General features: G+C 38.9%; 1 protein-coding gene across 1 annotated transcript in view; it reads right to left on the bottom strand.

Moving 5' to 3' along the window:
* The window catches only part of CDH8 (cadherin 8), a 148,183-nt gene that overhangs the window by 16,756 nt on the left and 111,788 nt on the right, over positions 1–19,639 (bottom strand). Inside the window, exon 11 of the mRNA XM_059481460.1 lies at positions 12,969–13,086. Coding sequence (XP_059337443.1) covers positions 12,969–13,086 — 118 coding nt within the window. The remainder of the gene's footprint in view (positions 1–12,968; positions 13,087–19,639) is intronic.

Genomic DNA, 19,639 nt, shown 5'->3' with positions numbered 1-19,639 from the left:
GCTCATATCAAAGCTGCCACCTGCCATCAGACTGGGCTCCACCATCTCCTCCCCTCACAATTCCTCATGTTTCCTGTCTGGGATTTCCAGAAGAATCCAAAATACCCCTCCCTTAGAGCACTCTGAAACTCAGCCTTTACCAGCCCCTCTTCTCACAGCTCTGCAGCGTTTGCACAGCACAACAGCAACACAGTGATTAAATGCTTTATCCAAATTCATAGAGGAAAGCCATAGCCAAGCTAAACAGAAATGTTCCAAACTCCAGAACAATTCCTCAATCAAAAATCCATCACTCCTGTAGAGTGCTCTGAGATCGCAAGGTCTTAATCTTTGTTGGGGGAGCACTGCATAATTTACAGGAGGGTCACAGGTAATGGATGAAAAGGTTATGGAAAGTGACAGGACCCAGCTAAGCAAGGTTAGGGAGCAACAAGTTGGAAAAGCCTACATGAATTAGTTTTATTTTGTATTATTTCCAACAAGCTCTATTTTAGCTTCAGTTTTAGGTTAGACTGAATGAGAGTTTCATAAAGAAAGAAAGCCGAAAAGTTTTACCTGTGTTTATGAAAGCGATGTGAAATTGTTATGTCATTAAAGAGAAGAAAAAGTTCAGTGTTCATTTTCAAACAGCCCAATATTCTTAGAAGAGAGCAGAAAGCTTTCATCAGCATTCAGAGATTACTGTTGCTGCTCCTTTTAAAGTTTGGGACTTCAACCCAAACTCTACTCAAAACTCCACCACAAGGACTTCATTCCTGATTTAGCTCTTAGAGTCAGATTACATAAAACCCCGATCCTACAGAGTTACAATTACTGTTTAGGCATGAACACAGTCTTAGCCTCCAGCCAGAGTGCAGTTTGCCAGTCTGAGCCCAGGGTTAGTCAGGCCAGGCTGGGGGCTCAGCCTTTGCTCTCTGAACACGGGCACAGAGCTCCCACTGCTTCCCTGATTCCCACATCCATCAGTTACCTTTGGAGGACCCCACGAGCTCCTCCTCTTCAGTGCCATCAAGCAGACATCTGGTCCTTTTCTTCAAGTTCTATTTATCTCTCCCTAACAAGCTGCCTTATTATCTCACTTCAAACAGGGGCCCATCTTCACTCCCTCTCTAATCAGTGCTGATTACCAAGTGTGCACATCCTATCATTTTAGGATATGCAAACTCTCTCCCCAGACTAGACAGGTCAACTGATGCATTTCATTTCTTTGCTGTGTTTGGCTCAGTGTGTAAGATCTTTCCGTTCAGTCAAATCATGTATTCTACCTCTTCCCTGCCCTCTGAATGCATTGCCTTCTAGGCAGATTTATTATATAAATATTACATGCTAATAATTACATAAATATGTTACTAATTACTGGCTGCTTGCCAAATAAAGTACGTCCTAATTAGACAGAATTAAATGAAGACCAACAAAGTGACATATTTTACAACAAGATCACCCATAAAAATTACAAAATCAGGAGTTGATGGGGAAATAACCTAAGTGGTACAAACCCCCCGCAAAAAAATAGTTTTGTCTGCCTTATTCTCTAAAGGCCTATGTTGGAAGCTGTAGTAAAAAAATCTCCTGTTTCCTTCAGTGTGTCACTGCTGTACTTGCTGTGACAGAGAAATACAAGCAGTTCTTAAACAGTCACCTCCTCAAAATGAATAAGGAGGAGATAAAAGGGTATGTAAAATATAAAATATAAACTTATTTGAGCACCCCAGACAGGTTCAGGAAAATGCAGAGACAGAATTCACATAATAATCAATGTTATGGTCACCCTGCAGGAACAATGGCTGTGATTCCAACAGTAACTCCTTCCTTCTGTAAAACACTTGTTGGGTTGGTTCAAAACAAGATACAAATTAGAACATGATCTGAGCCTTTTAAACTCACATTATAATGTCAGTTGTGTAATAATTAATCAGATAAGCCTTAAAGCTAAGTGTGAAAAATAAACACCTTCTATTTTTAATGGAGCATCCACGTGCAAATGGTCTGATACAATTGCAAAAGGAGATTTTTCCTAATCAAAGGGAAAAGTAACAGTTAAGAGGTGATAATTCCTGCTTACATTTTTTTCACTTTTAGCCTGTTTATTCCTCCTCTAGTAGAACAGTGTTGGTGGTCTTTTAATCTTTACTGCAACTGAAAGTTTAAAATGAGACTCCTATCTAGTTTCTCATTAATTGACAAAAGTGCAATTAGAGCAACTACTAAATTAATTCCTCCTCAAGAGCCTGCATTTAGGATACGATAAAACAAAGAGCTCATATTCCATAATGAGAGCAACCAAGAAATTTACAAAGAGGGAGAGAAGGGGAAAATAAAGAAGTAAAAGGGAAGGAGGGAGGGAGGAAAGAAAGAAAGAAGGGAGGAGGTAAGGAAGGGAGGGAGGGAAAGAGAGAGAGAAATAAAAAATAAAGAGAAAGAGAGAGAGAAAGAAAGAAAAGAAAGAAAGAAAGAAAAAAAGAGAAAGAAAGAAAAAGAAAAGGAAGGAAGGAAGGAAGGAAGGAAGGAAGGAAGGAAGGAAGGAAGGAAGGAAGGAAGGAAGGAAGGAAGGAAGGAAGGAAGGAAGGAAGGAAGGAAGGAAGGAAGGAAGGAAGGAAGGAAGGAAGGAAGGAAGGAAGGAAGGAAGGAAGGAAGGAAGGAAGGAAGGAAGGAAGGAAGGAAGGAAGGAAGGAAGGAAGGAAGGAAGGAAGGAAGGAAGGAAGGAAGGAAGGAAGGAAGGAAGTGGCGGAAGGAAGTGGCGGAAGGAAGGAAGTGGCGGAAGGAAGTGGCGGAAGGAAGTGGCGGAAGGAAGTGGCGGAAGGAAGTGGCGGAAGGAAGTGGCGGAAGGAAGTGGCGGAAGGAAGTGGCGGAAGGAAGGAAGGAAGGAAGGAAGGAAGGAAGGAAGGAAGGAAGGAAGGAAGGAAGGAAGGAAGGAAGGAAGGAAGGAAGGAAGGAAGGAAGGAAGGAAGGAAGGAAGGAAGGAAGGAAGGAAGGAAGGAAGGAAGTGGCGGAAGGAAGGAAGTGGCGGAAGGAAGGAAGTGGCGGAAGGAAGGAAGGAAGTGGCGGAAGGAAGGAAGGAAGTGGCGGAAGGAAGGAAGTGGCGGAAGTGGCGGAAGTGGCGGAAGTGGCGGAAGTGGCGGAAGTGGCGGAAGTGGCGGAAGGAAGGAAGGAAGGAAGGAAGGAAGGAAGGAAGGAAGGAAGGAAGGAAGGAAGGAAGGAAGGAAGGAAGATACTTAGGGATAAAATCCAAATATAGTCAAACCAAAACAAAAGGTTACCATGAGGTGAACACAGAACTTCTTAGATGCAATATGACTCTGCTGGGTAATATATTGAGGTGGTGATGGGGCAGAGGTTCAACCAGAACCTTTAGCCTCAGTACATCATTCCTCCTACTCAGAATTAAATCCATTTCCAGGAAGTCAAAAACAGTCAGTGCAAATGTCCATGAACATTTCCACCCCAGAAATTGCTTTTTGCAGAAAACCTAGAGGAATCAGATGTACCCATCAAGCCAGGAGTGGTACTTAGAAATCTCTGAACTCTTTCAGAAGGTAGCTGCTTAAAAATCTGGAAATTTATCTCCAAATATTATATATTCACTTAGCTATAAATACTACTATTAAATACTTCTTAAGTCCTAGAATATGATAATCATGGGTGCTGTGAGTTTTTAAGGAGTCGTGTTAAGGCACTTGGGGAACCTTTGATTAAAGGCTGGTGGAGCAATGTTTCACACAATCCCAGGATGGGTGAGGCTGGGTGAGAACTTCCCATCACAGAAACCTGGAGTAAGAAAAGGCTGGAAGGACCCAAAGGGGCTGCCCTGGTGGCACCTCCCTGCTCCAGCAGGGCCATCCCAGAGCCCAGGGCACAGCAGTGTGTCCGTGTGGCTCTGCAGTGTCCCCAGGGAGGAGATGATGTCCCCAGGGCTCAGGCCCTGCCCATTGATGAATTCCAAGGAGTTGGTACTGCAGATCCTACTGCTGTTAGTGCAGAAGTTCTGCACTCAGTAAGAACACCACCCTTCTGCCTGCAAAGAAGTTCAGTCTTGAGATCTTGACTTAATGTCTATTTTCCCATTATGTGTCTGAAATTAAGTCACACTGAAGATTCAATTTGTTCTTCTCTGCTATTTCTTTCATCCATGTTCCATGTTATTACTGAATCAGACAGATTTTCAAGCTAACTTACTGACCAAATTCTTTTGCTCTCCTGTTTTGTTTTCACAACTTTTTATCCCTTACTCACTCTTCTTTAGATTTGTTATGAAATTAATGCAATAAACTGGAAAAGAGAGCTAAGGACGTTACACTACCGAGCTTGATGAAACTCCTACAGCAGGAAAATTCACAGCTGTCCAATCCATTCCCTCATCATGAGTAAGCACTGTCGTGCATATGGTGCACAACACTGACCTCAGATCTTTTTCACTCAGATTGCATCTGGTTCTCAATTAGTTTGATTTATAAAATGAAACATAATTGACGTCTTGGCAACATTCTGTTGCTAGCAGCACAAATAATAAATTAAGAGCGAGTGAAGTAAAAGTCTCTTTAGTCATGTATGCATAATGGCAGGCTGCATGTATTTGGGTTTAGCTGGGTCTCATCACCCTCACTGGAAGCTGTTTGGGGCTGGGTCATGTTTGCACTAATGCTCTGCAATAACTCTGTAATTGTGTTTGATTCAAATGACCAAAAAAAGGCAGTCTCTGAAAGGATGGGATGCTGTGGGAATCAGTCTGATTTTCCAGTGTGCATATACAACTCCTCTGTAGCTGTCTGAAAGTCTGCATTTGGGAGGCTTGGAAAGAAGTTGTCACCACAGAGCTCAAGTGAACCAGGAGGGAAAGGTTAAACAGCATTTGGAACAGAAGCTCCCAGGAAAAACTTTGCCAGGGCAAAACTGTGAAAAGTACAGAGGGGCTGAAGAGGAGCTGGAGGTGCCTGCAAGAGGACAATCAGCTTACCAGATGGCCCCCTCCTTGCTGGTTCATCCATCAGCTTGGCCCGTCCAGTCCAGTGAAGACTTGATGGATCACCTCTGGCTTAGGGCGAGGAGAGAGGGAATCTGTCTGGAGTCCTGCATCCTGAATACAGGAGAGGAGTGAATAAGGATTCAGGTGGACAGAACAGACAGAAGGGTCACAGGGTGGAGGAGCTGGCAGCTGAGTTAGCCTCTGAAGAGTTGATCTTAATTCTCTGTTTCTGCTGTGTGCACCAAGAAGGAGTCACCTCTTTAGCCTATTGAAGTGGTGAAAAGCACACAACCACTGTAAGAAGCTGAAATCACCCAGGCAGGGGTGAAAAGTGTTTGCAGGAGAACTGCACTGACTCTTCACCTGGTTTGTGGCTCTGCATGCAAGAAGAAAGCCAGGAAAGACAGCAGAAGCAGGTGTCAGTGAAGGACAAAGGATTGGAGTGGAAAAATGCTGGCTTCCCATCTACAGTAATGCAATCACTTCAGAAAACAACACCGCAGCCATCCCTGCCAGGGAAGTTGTTTCAAATCTCACTCAACTGATAGTCAACATCAAGGAAAAACAGAACTTGAGGGAACAACAGAACACAGCTGATAGTGATTATAGTAAAGAAAAAAGGGGGAAAGGAAGCAGAAAGTTATCAGCAGAAAGACACTGAGAGCATTGGCACCAGCATTCTCAGCTAGGTGAGACTAACACTGCAGTGCCAGGGAAAAGTGTAGCCTTGATAGGAATAGTAGGCAGGAGTCAGATCTATCACTTCAACTGCAATGTAAAACCAGTGAAAATGGAAATTCATCCACTGCCTGGCAAGACAGAACCTCTGAGCACTACTGGAATGTACTGGGGTCCCTTGGGAATATTATCATTATCTTGGAATTCTACCAAGTCTTCTAGAATTTGAGAATAATCCAAAGATGTATAACACCGATTTCCTCCTCACAGAGCTCATCACTTGTCACTGAGAAAGGGCTCCTCTCTTTCAGTTCTTAGGCACAGTCCTACTTCGCAGGATGACATTACATCTTAGAATTGTCAGATATGCAAATGAGAAAATTGATTACTTTTCTCACAAAGGATGATCTAGCATGTTTTCTGATCCAAAGCAGTTTCAGGCAGGTGAATTGTCTAAGGACCAAGGATAAAGGTACCTGAGTATAATAAATAAAGAACTGCATGAATTATTTCAGGGTCTTACCACTTGCCACCCAATGCACAACCACTCACTCCAGCAAAGCTGTTTGGCTGGCTGAACATCCCTTTTCGCATATTAATGCAGTGGAGCTTGAATCAGTCCTGTCCTTTCCATGGTGTCCCTGCCTGGTGCCACAGTGTCCCCAGGTCCCCTCCCAGCCCCACCATGATCCTGACACATTTTCCAGCAGCAGAACAAGGCACACCAGACACATAATTCATAAAAGGGGGCTCAATAGTTTAGGATAACTTGCAGGCCATCAGTAGACTGTGTTACTTCAGGACTGTAAATCACATTTTGTTTTTTAGCTGAGAAAGGCAAGTATGCATCCAAAATATAATTAAGTATTTTTAGGAAAAAAAAAATAATGCCAAATTATTCTTAATTCACAGAATTACAGTGTTTCATAGAATGTAGTTACCTTAACTACCACATGATTTGTTTTGGTAATATTTAGACCTTCCTACTCAGCAAAATAACATTTTTATGCTTTGTTTTAATTTATTTAACTTAAAATTTCTAATAGAAGCAAAAAATGAACTTATTGAACAAAATCTTTCAACCACACTACAAAGGAAACATTTCAATAATTTTGTATTAGCAATTTCATTATTAACTCTATTATTCATAAAAAAATCAATAAACTGAGGTTCTTCTGGCATGCACAGGTTACAAAAATGTTGAACTTTGCTATTTAACAACTCCAGTTTAAATGCCATGTTGAGAATAAGATTGATAGTATGATATTTATAATACATTTTTCACACTATGAACACTCCTGGAGAAACATGATGTGTGCCTGTGGATGGCAGATCCTGACACACCAGTGCCAGATAATAGGGTACTTTGTGTTTGTTATTTTTTAATACATTGCAATGCTTTATTTTTATCTCTGCTCCTTTCACACTGCTTGCACCTTGTTATGCAAGTATTCCTTGTGATTTCTGGTGACAAAAACCACATCTATTAAAAGAGATGTTGATCAATGCTTTTCCTTAGATTATGCCTCATATTCCTTTACATCTTCTGGATGTTATTCCATACCACTAATATTGACAGATGGTAGAAAAATAATAACTTATAAGATGCAAGACTGAGCACATCACTTAATTTGAAGAAAACCACTAACAAGGATGTGATTTGGAATGTTTTGGAGTTTGAAAGTCTAATTACTGATATAGAAAAGAAACGAGGATGATAATTAAACCCATTAGAAATACATAAGCATGTGCTTTCCCTCGAGCAGTGCCATTGTGGAACAGCCTCTGGCACGTGGCAGCTGGGCCACAAAGCTTCCCAAAATTGCCTGAAACTGCAGCAATGTGTGAGGATGTGCTGCTCACATCCAAGGCACTGTTTGGGTGCTGTGATTCTGGATGTTCACTGCACATCCACCCAGAAATGATGGGCTTAATGATGTCCTTGCTCTGGAAATTTGTACCTGGGGTCAGGGGGTTAACTTTGAAATTGGGCAAAGTGAAAGCAGGGCAATGAAACAGAGGAGTCACCTCAGAGCTCTCTGAGGGACACATTTGGAGAGAAAAATCAATCAAAAACACAGAAGGAGCTTCAGCTGGCATCTGAGACAATGGCAGAGAGACTTATCCAGAAATGCCAAAAGAAACTGTTTCAGGGAAAGACTTATTTTAACACATGAGAGTTACTCTGGTGGGAACAAAAGACTCACCCTCCAGGTATGTATTTGACAGATGCTGCTAAAAATACTTTGATGAAAAAATCTGAGGAAAAATCCAGGTTTTATTGTATTAAAAACACAGTGACAGAGAAGAACTTTAACAAAAAAGTGATAATAATTTGTCTTATTATTTGGGATATCTAAAAGTGCTTGCATGTAATAGCTTTCCTCAGCTATTGTGAAAGTTTAGAAATATTTGGTTTCTAATGATAAAGAGGTGATGAAATATAAAATAATCCATAATATACAAAGGCATGCAAGGCAGTGATTGAAGTGATTTTACCAGGCCATTTCCTTTAAAACACCTGACACAGTGCCTGCACTTTCAAAGCAGCACAAGGAGGACATAAGCAAGATTTAACTTGAAGGAAAGAATGAAAGAAATGGATATTTAAACATGATCACTCTTGGAGCTGTTCTATGTGTCATAGATTTAACAAACTAAGTGTAGCTGAGTATAAATATTAAGCTTGTTAGAGAGAATCAACAGAACAGTTCATCACTGAGGCAGATTTATAATTCTTCAATTAAAAAAAAAACAAATACATTTTACTATGCACTCATTAGAATCAGGACCAAACTCAGAGCTCAACTTGCCAGATGGACATTGAATATTTGAGGAGAGAGGAGACTGATCACTGATAATCAGCCTGTTACAAGCCAAATCAGGCTATTGGATTTCTGCAGGAATATGAGCTCATGCCAGTAAGGTTCTTAATCCAAAGCTAAGCCCTGGCCATAAACCAGGCAACCCCAGGACTGCTCTGCTACATAAGCCCAACAAGAATTATGGAATATCCCATTTATCCAGGAAAGATAAATTCTCCTCTCAGAAGAATTACTGCATCCAAAGGCACTGTGGAATGCCCAATTTGAGGTTTATTCCATTAGGAAACAGATTCTGGCATCAGAAAAATGGAATAGCAATGGCAACTTCTCGTGGGAAAAACTTTAGGTCTCTTTATGGCAAAGATGCGTTTGGTAGTTTTTGACAGTAAAAATTGCACTGGCAGCATATCAAAATGTTTGCATGTGTGAAAATGCTCCTATCACAGAGTTCTGTTCTCACTTGAACAATCTAAGGGAACCTGAAGGATTCAATGCTGAAAACAAGTACTGCTGTGAGAGGGTTGTTGGGATGCAGAGAAGATTTTAGGTAGTACTCTGTGAAGACCATTCACCTGAAAAAAAAGCTGTCAACAAATTCTAATTCCATTTCCAGAGGTCTCATTTCTGTTTTCTGATGCCATGACAGTACAAAATCCTCATCAGTTGTCTAGATTCCTGTCAGTTTTATGTCATTTATTGTGAGCCTACAGTTTTTTTGGAAGGGTTAATTCTAGTCAGTCTACAACACATTGCTAGAGTGTATCAACACTTGTCTAAACATGAGATATTTTCATCTGAAATTTGAGGTTTTTCTGGTTCGAGGTTTCTCAGACACACCACACAAAACACAGATTTTCATTTTTTTTCCTGCTTCTGTTCCTATGCAGAAAACCCAGCAGAAAAGCACGTGAAAAGTGCCCAGAGATTCAGTCAGAAGTTTGTGCAGTCAGGGACTTGTTATGTCACAAAGTCACAGGTTTAGTCATAGGTCTAACACAGAAAACATGACATGATTTTCATCTAGCATTAACTTCTTATATATATTTTTTATATAACTCTATTATTTCTCTTGAGAGGGGATAAAGGTTTTTGCACCTGGCAATCCAAGAGCTCAGCATGCCTTGATTACAGCTGGAGAGGGCATGATTGCCTGGATTTGGATTATCACTCACTGCCCAGGAACCCAAGGCGCTAAACCTACAAATCCCACCAGTAATGGACATCTGAGCTCAGGAAAGGACAGAAGAAAAGCATCAGTAGATATGGAAAATAAAGATGGCTAAGACATGATCTACACATGTTCAGTGAGATGCATGATGGAATTTAAATTTACGTTTTTTACATTATTTACATAAACTCACCACAGCCTCTACAGTTTTGGATATCTTGTCTACAGAGGGAATATGGAAATTTATAATAGGGAAATTAATATCAAAAATAATATGGAAAAATTAATGTGGGGGAAATAATATGGAAATTAATATGGAAATTCAACAAACCAAGCAAATGAAGAACACCAGTGCACCATTTCAAGGCACAGATCCTGCTGTGAGCACAGCATAATGTCTATATATGTAATAAAATAAGCATAACTTCTATATATGTAATAAAATATTCTGAGAAGTGTTTGGGGGTTTTTGGGTGTTTTTTTTTTTTTTGTTAGTTGGTTTTTTGGTTGGTTGTTTTGTTGTTTTTTTTTTTTTTGTGGTTCCTGATGAAGATACCTGTTGTGTCACTTAGTTAAACACATTTCTCAACAACATGGCCAATCATAATATTTGCAGAGCATGTCAGCAGCACAGTTAATTACTGACTATCAAGGGAAGTTGCCTTAGGGTGATCTGGAAGGTTTGAACAACAGAATCAGCCTGTGTGCAACAAGCTAAATTGATTAATGGTTATGCTTATGTTCTACACAGGAAGGCAACATTCCAAATCACAGACATCTTATGAATTCTTTGGCAGGAGGTACAGAAAGAGGGCACTGCAGCTTTTTCTCCTGGCAGAGAGAGACACACCAATGTCACCACATTCAATGTCATCATTCCATGGTGGCCAAATGCCACACAGTTACCTAAAGCACAAGACAACTCAAAAGAGCAATATCATTTCTTGAGGAGAAGTACTTCTGTTTATCTCAACCCTCAAGAGAATTTTGAATTTTGAAGAAAGGCAAAGTACTAAAAATTATTTAAAAGAGATGTGCTGATTCTAGCAAGTAAAAATTGGGTTTCTACAGGAGGCTTCCTGAGAAAATGCAGTCCCTGTGTGGTGTTCACCAATAGACAGCATTTCTTCAGTAGCCATAAAGTTTCTGTTGCCTTGAAGAATTAATTTGGTAGGAATTCATTAATCTGAGAGAAAATTGAGGCTGAGGACACAGGAAGATGTCAAGGATTTTGGCCACCAGTGTGAGGGAATGTTTTTCTGTTCCAAGCTTTACTGTGTTGAGCATCGATCTGATCTCCAGAAAGGAAAGAAGAGTTTGTTACAGACATTTTCTTACAGTTCCACACCACACCAGCTTGGTTATGGACAGCCCAGACACTCAGTAATACAAAAAAAAGGAGAAATTTGACTTGTGAATTCAGGGTTTTTTAGGGATATTGCTCTCTTTCAACATGAATAATCACTCATGCTTATCTGGCAGATACATTCAAGACAAAGTCATGGTCAAGTTCATTGTTTAAGTGGCATAACTAAATAAAGACTTACTGAAGATCTATGATGTTTAAAGGACATAAAACTCACCTCAGCCAAATGATACCCTGATTTTGGCTCTGACAGAAGTATTTGCTTCCTGTGGGAGATCATGTTCTAACATCAACTGTGCACAGCACCCCTGACTGAGCAACCTTGATAGACAAGGATGGCATGCGTAGTTGGAATTTTATTACTGGATACTGGAGGATTGAATCCGAAAAGTCTCTTCAAGCAGATTTTTAATTTCAAGAGACTTCAGGTGGTTGTTTTAAGAGGATTTTCACATTTAACTGATTCAAACACATTAAAAACTTCATAAAACTGAGTGACAATGATGTAACAAAATTGGACTTATTTTTCTAAACCTTGTTGCATAGAAAGTTTCCTCACTCCCACTCAGCTCAGGACTCATTTTGCCATTGTCTGTGAGTAGGAGCAGGAGTGGGTCTTAAATGGGTAACAGATTGGAAGGACAAGGGTAATTAGCAACGTGAGCTCAGTATTTAAACATGAAGAGAAATGCTAAGATCTTTTTTACTTTGTCATGCTGTGCCAAGCAAACCACCTCACATTTAGGATGCTTAATTCAATTTGTGTTACACTGCTGATGATTATGAAATGCATTTTGAAGAGATTTGTTTTATCTTCTCCAGAAAACACACAGAGACTCATTTACTACAAGAAAATAGAGATATAAGTAGAGACACACTTTGTGAATGCTAGAAGAGAAAAACACATCTAAAGAAAAGCAAAATAAAGGTTATATTTAAGCAGATTTAAGAATTTAGGTGCAGTGTCATTTAGCAAAACAGTGTCATCATGATTCTAGGTTGGAACAGATAGAATAAAAAAAATGCAAAGAGCGTTTCCTCTTTAATTGACATTTCACGTATTGCTTTTACACCCCTGCACATACAGCACAAACATTCATCTTCCTATTAGTAATGGACTAAACAGGGCTTTACTTTCTTACAATTTCAAATAAGAAACTGAATTTGACCAGCATTCCTGGCAGGGTGTGCATTATTAAAAAGAGCCAAGATAAAACAACTTTGCTGAATATTCAACTACAAACACATGGAGCACTCTTTACAGCATTCTTGGGATCAGTCCTAGCTCCTTCTCTCCTGACCTTCAAACTGATCTGTGTGCCAAAGAATAGGATCAGTATAAATTTATTGCCCAACAATATTAAATGGGTCTTTTTTTCCCCATCACGTGTGAATGGTCCCTTCTACAGCCCTGTAAAATGACATTTTGCCCTTCCAGAAGTGCTCCAAAAAACAGGGACTCAAAGTGCCCTTCTGGGCTTTGCTGACCTAAGGGATTTCTCTTTCTAGCAAAAGCTCCTCACCAAAATACTTTGGAACCTTTATACACACAACAAACAGGCTGAAAAGCTGCTTTCTTTGGGAGATTTAGTAGATACTTAATTTTATGTTCCCATCCATAAACACTCAATGTAGGAATCAACATTTATTTACCAACATATTTTCAGATTTTCATCTTAGAACATATCTCTGGAATTTCAAATTAATAGGAATAATACAGACAGTAAATCCATCCTTTCATTTTATTTAAGCCAGTGAGCTGTTTTCTGGATCTAAATTCCACATTCATTTCACTTGCTTCTTACCTACTTTAAACTTATTGGAAATAGCTTAAGCGCTATAATGAAGGTACCATTCAGCAGATTATTTACATTTTAATTGCACAAAGGACACACTGGTAAAGTAACTGGAAATCAACAAACCAATTTGAAAGTAATATTGAAATACATATTTTTTATTTGTTCTACTTACCTTCATTTTTCTTGATGGTGAAATTTGGGTTGTTGACCATTTCAGGAAGAAGGCTGTACAGGAAATAATGCCCATTTTTAGGATCATCCTTGTCAACAGCACTGACAATCTGAATTACCTGCAACATAAATGGGCTCATTAAGTTTTCACACTCCTGATAAACAGACAGTGCTGGAAAAAACTATATTTATTGGACACATTTCATTTCTCTCCATGCCAGATTTAAAAATATAATTTATAACTTTGCAAGGTTTTTATAGACCTTAGACTGAAAACCTTGGGAAGAGGAACTGTATCTGCCCCTTTTAAAATAGTTCCAGAACAAAGAGCCAGTAAATAAGGAGAGACAGGTAAGAGAGGCCAGCAGAAACTGCTGGTGATTTAGAAAAGTAATAAATTATTATTCAACAGAAAAAGCAAAACTGTGCTTCAGAAAGACTCATATTGCCTATGGGAAGCTTTCATTTACATGACCACGCGTCTCAGTGGACTTGGATTTATAATATACCTTTAATCCTTTCTCCTTCTCCCACCCACATTTCATTTCATAGAATAATTATTATTTTTAAAATTAATTTGGATGTGAAATTTTAGATTAAAAAAAATCAAAATTGAAGAAAGAAAAAAAAAAGAAAATATTGAGGGCTGTATTTTTTTCCTTTAATGAAAATAAAACCTCAGTTTTTCCTGTACTAGGAAGATATGCTTGTTTGTTTTTTAATAACATCATTATTAATTAATGATTCCTAGAATAATGCAAGATAATTAGGTGAGAAGAGTGCTTTGAGTAGTTTGGATAACTTTGAATAATCAAGTAACTTTGTATGAAGTACTTCATATGATTTACATGACCAACTGTAATGTCTGAAGTGAATTTACCTCCATTTAAAATTTTTACCTTTTACATTACTCAGCTGATCATCTTCAAATCATTCAAAGTTGCACAGGACTATGAAATGAATAAACACTATTTTAAAATAACCAGGAGCTTTGTGCTATTTTGCTTGATATTTTTGTGTTTCTTTGTGATTTGTTTTGTTGGGAATTTTAAAATATTTGGTGCACTTGCTATTGATGCCAAAGGTTTTCCAGAGAAACAGAAACAAAAGCAGCCATGGATCCAGATCCCACCCTCAGATCTGGCTTTCAGGGCTAGTTAGCTCATGCTAGATGGTGTTCATAAGAAATTTAATTAGAATTATTGACCTTTTCCATGTCCATTGAATCCAATAACAATTGTCTTATGTATTTATTTGCAATGTCTAAAGCAATGCACCTATAATTTCTTGCACAATTAAATTCAAATTAGGAATCACTAAAAATTTTCAAGTATAGAGTGAAAAATGGAAGCAGGGTTTGATGCTGTCCAAATTCATGGACTTGTATTTTAAAATTTCCATGTTTCCCTAATAAAATGACAATAACTAACATTTTATTCTGGTTTAACCACAAGGACTATCAGTCTGTATGTGTTATATATATGACAATGGTCAAAATCATATTTATGTTCTTCAAGAGTCAAAGAAAGAACAAAAATCCTACTAGATAACCACAGGGATCAACACCAAAATATAAATATTTGAAATTATGTATGTGAAAAAATGTTTGAGCAAGCAGTGAGATTTGTAGGACAACCCAATTTAGGAAGGAATGTGAGAAATAATTCCTAGCCTAATTATTGGTCAGCTTTATCATTATTATTGTCAAAAACCTATTGAAAAAAAATTAGATTGATTAAATACCATATAAAGAGGGTGGTTTTTTTTTTATAACTGCATATATCAAGGTGGAAACCTTGACAGGATTTCAAACAAATGTATTAGAAGAGATGGACAAAGAAATAGGCCTAATTCAGCTTTTGCTTTTTTACTTTATGGGTAGATCTTCAATTTAATGTCTGAATAAAGGATCCTAAAGTAGGAAAAAATATAAACAATGGGAAAATATCTAAGTAGCCTCTGTCTGTCCCAGTGCAGAGCTGGAGCCATTTGCAGATGGATGGGAAGGATTTTCAGCTTTCTCTTGGCAGAGGTGTCAGGCACTGGAGCACCCACTGTGATGTGCCCAGGGCTGGAGCAGGTACCAGTAATTCATCACCAGAGGGAAGTGCAGTTTGGGCTGGGATCCTGAACAAGGCAGAGATGTTTAGACAGATATATTTTAGAGCTGTTCAATTTTTCAAACACTAACAGAATGGGAAAGCAATAGGGAAAAAGGATTATGGCACAGTGAAATCTGGAAGGGCAAGTGCACGTAACAGGTGCAGTTTATCAGATTGTTATAATATTTTGTAGGTACTGGTATTCCATCCATTCCCTACATTGTTTATAAAATGCTTCTTTCTCTAAAATGCACCAAAAATTATATGCAAAAGATAGGCTTGGTGCAATATTACATTTGTTGTGTTACGCACACATCACAGAATTAAGAGTTAGAGTTCCCATAGCAACCTTATTTCTTTGTGTGTTTGCATTAAGATAAGGTCTTAAAAAAAAAAAAACCCACAACAGAAAACATAATATATATGCAGTGATATTAAACTGTGGTATCTCTTACTCGACAGGGGTCAGAAAAGTCCAGTAATTCTCATTTCCAAGTTTTTATTAGTGTGCTGATAGGCATATTTACTACTGCATGTTGTGTGCTCAGGCAATGGAATATTACTGAGGTAATTCTCCAACTCTTAATTTATGCTTCACAACATGGCTGAGAATCCCAAAATTACAGAGTTACAGAATCACTGAGGATGGAAAATCCCTGCCAGGCCATGGAGTCCCAGCTGTGCCCAGTGTCCACCTTGTCCCCAGCCCAGAGCCCTGAGTGCCACCTCCAGCCCTTCCCGGGACACCTGCAGGGATGGGCACTGCAAAGCTCCCTGGGCAGCCCCTGCCAAGGCCTGAGCAGCCTTTCCATGGGCAAATTCCTGCTGGTGCCCGCCCTGAGCCCAGCCTGAGGCCGTTCCCTCTGCTCCTGTCCCTGTTCCTGGGAGCACAGCCCGGCCCCCCGGCTGTCCCCTCCTGGCAGGGAGTTGTGCAGAGCCACAAGGGCCCCCTGAGCCTCCTTTGCTCCAGGCTCAGCCCCTTCCCAGCTCCCTCAGGCCCTGCTGGGGCTCCAGCCCCTTGCCCAGCTCCGTTCCCTGCCCTGGACACGCTCCAGCACCTCCAGGGCTCCCAAAACTTCCCCCAGTGCTGGAGGTCCTTCAGCAGGGCCAGCACTGCCTTGGTCCTGTGGCCACCCCATGGCTGGCACAGCCCAGGTGCCATTGGCCTCCTGCCCATTAAAGATTTCTTTTCTTTCCTGTAACAACATGCACCCCAAAGTTGTTCCACTACAGAGAAATTGGTCAATAAAGAAAATAAGAACTGATTTTTTTTTCACTACATATCCAGTGGAAGTTAATAACCCTTTGGCTGTTCAGTCTTGAAATTTCTGAAATTCTTACATGTAAAATTCCAACTTTGATGTTGTATTAATACTTCATGCATGCATTTGATTCTGTACATACATTTAGAAGAAACTTAGCAAATCAGCATATTTTGTTTAGCAGACAGCACTGGATTGTAATGAATAGTTAAATGGTCCCCTAGGACAGCTTGACTTTCTAATTTGTAGGATTGTATTGCAGTTCTACAAAGCTACATGTGCCTGAAATAATATCTACAAGGATAAATAGAAAAACAAAGTTATTTTCAATACATCATAACTATCGATGTGCAATTTTAGTACATGGTACTGTTTAAAAGACTGTTCCTGTGATGTAACTTGTTAACCTCACTTAGAATGGTTCTTTATCACTAATAAACACTTTTCTAGTTTTAATCAGACTGATGTTCCAACTCTGGAAAAGCTTTTGCAGTCCCATTGCTGTTCATGGTTATTTCTGCATTATTTTGCAGACTCAAAGCACCATAAGAGTAGAGTCACTACAAAGTAATTTTAACTTTGTCTGAAGAGTCAAATGCAGGTTCTGGCAGTAAAGGGATGGCTCTAGCTGAAAAGACAAAGATCTACCTGAAGATTTCCCCCATTAGAAAGAAGAACAATCTAATAGGAGAAGTGAATAAAATAGAGACAAATTGTGGGAGGCTGGAGGAGCAGTGTGCTCAGTTTTATATTGCTCCAGTTAAAGCCACCTTCAGCTCTCATATATTGCTGTCTGCACTATCAAGTGAAGATTTTGTAGCTTTGTTTCCAGCAAACAGCACTTCCCTGGAAAAGTCTGAGTATGGACTGGGGAAATGCCAGTGAGGCACTTTTCTTACTCAGCATTACAGAAGTTTTGTTCTCGGTCTACAGGAAAATAATTTTATTGTGCTGGAGAACAATCAATAGCACAGATATAGTCAGCAAACCATGAATGTTCTGGTTTTAGTAATTGGGATTATGCAGAAAAAAAGGGACAATAGAAAAAGGCAAGAGGTGATTTGTGGGTAACTTAGAGGTACTGTAACAATACATCCAAATTTTTGGAGTTTGTTGTTTTTTCCCCCCTATAACTGACAAAAACCACTTCTGGCAGCTCTCTGTTGTGTGTAAAAATGTGAGAGGAGCACAGAAATACATGCATAGACAAACAGATTTCCTTCTCCCTCCCTTTCCTCTCCTATCAGCCTGTGGCACCTTTACTCAGAGGTAGGTCAAGGCAAGGAAAATGCATCTGGCAGCTTTACACATCAAGAGTTTTTAATCCACTGTGTCACCTCACTAGCAGCTGTACTTGCACTGCAATTACATCAGAACTCAAAACAGAACACTTAGAAAGTGAACTGGAATAGATGGTGCAATGCATTTAGTGGCTGCACATAAGGTTTTACCAATAGATCAAATAAAATCTCCTTTATGGTAAATCAAATTTGATTTACACTTAGATTTAAATGGAACTGCAAATGTCAACAGACAGGAATACCTTAAGACAATTGCACCTTTCCTGCACATGTAACATTTGAGTTTAAACTTTGGACAACCATCCAAATTAGGCTTTTGCTACTAGTAGTATCTTTCTCATATCACCTATTTCATAACAGAGATATATGTAGTTTCTTGAATTCTATATCCTGACTTATTAACAGGATTTCTTTCAAAACTTGAATATAGAAATAAGCATAAGAAAATACAATAAGGCAGTGGAGTTACTAAAATCTTTACAGGAGCTGATGATTTTTGAATGACACCTTGAATTCAGAACCTAACCTTGGAGATTATTCTGGACTGGTTACTGTTCCAGTAGTGCTATTTGTTTAAACACAGAATAAATTACAGGATCAGTGCCACCTCATCCATGCTGGCAGCCAAATATTTAATAACCATCTGTAAAGTTCACACAAGGATTCATGCTCAAGAGTGACATCTGCCATCAGATCAAGAGTGTAAGAGGCAATGGTAGATAAAGAATATCAAGCTTCAATGAAAGTTTTCTCTAAGTGCTTAAACAAAAGCCTTTTTTACCCGCTGACTCTTATTTAATCATCTCATTTATTGTTTTATTCCAAAATGAAATGTGAACATTTTTCACTATCTCTTAAACCATCTGAAATTCAATAGGAATACCTAGATAAATGCAGTCAGAAAACACTGTACAACAGAACTTTCCGATTTTAGGGAAGCTCACTGAATCCTGGATAAAGGTATAGTCATTAAGGTTTGATCTATCCTGGAAAATGCAACTACTCAGCATCAGAAATCCACCCTGAGCTAAACAGAAATCCACTCTGAGCTAGAACTGAATTGCCAACTGCAACATGACTGTTTTGCCCATAAGGGCACATCTCCTCTTCAATGGATAGAGAGAATTCTTATTCCTTAAGTAGCACATTTTTGACACCATTTTACTAAACAAAAAGGGGTTCTAAAAGTCAAATCATCCTCTGTAACAACACGATCCTGTATGCAGAGCTGAGTTGTCAGACACTGCTATATAGGTTGTCATTTGATACTGCTAAAAAGAAAATAACTTCTAACTCTATTGTCAGGTAACCTTCTTTAGAGAACAGTGAATTTAATGTCTAACACCCACATGAGACACAGGAATAGTTGGATTAACAAGCCATGTCATGCTGTTCAGCTGCTGTTTATTTACATAAAATGTCACAATCTAGAAATAAATTGCAAGGTTTAAAAACATCGAATTGTGTTAACACCCAGTGTTTCTCTTGCTGGACAAAAGTTACATCTCATTTACACTGCATTACTTTCTAAATGTCTGTGCATATTCTTGAATCTTCACCTTGTTATTTAGGTGGCATATGAGATATTCTTCTCTATTTCTGTACATTTGTCCTTCAAAGTGAATACCTTTGAACAAATCTGTTTCATTTCTTTAAAAAAGACTAACAGTTTAAATCTTGCTTCTGACATGTTGCTGTTGACCTCACCTTGGAGACTGTTGTGTGAGTTTCTTCACCAAGCTTTTTTTCATTAAATGAAGAAAGCAATAACATTTTTTATATTTTTTTAATATAATGAATACTTGAACTTCTCTTCTCCAACACCATCTTCAAACACAATTACAATTTACTTCACTTTCCATCAAGTTCTGGCTTGCTCTTTAATTTTTTTCCCAATTGTCATAGAAAAATAAGAACTGAATAGAGATTATAATGAGATAAGGTCAAGGAGAAATGGGTTTATTGTTTTAACTGTTTATTCTACGTTATACCTGGGAGCAGCTGCAA

The sequence above is a fragment of the Ammospiza nelsoni genome, chromosome 13 (assembly GCF_027579445.1).
Source record: "Ammospiza nelsoni isolate bAmmNel1 chromosome 13, bAmmNel1.pri, whole genome shotgun sequence".
NCBI classification, from domain to species: domain Eukaryota; kingdom Metazoa; phylum Chordata; class Aves; order Passeriformes; family Passerellidae; genus Ammospiza; species Ammospiza nelsoni.
Note: the sequence above shows the minus strand (reverse complement) of the source record. Positions and strands in the feature narration are given on the sequence as shown.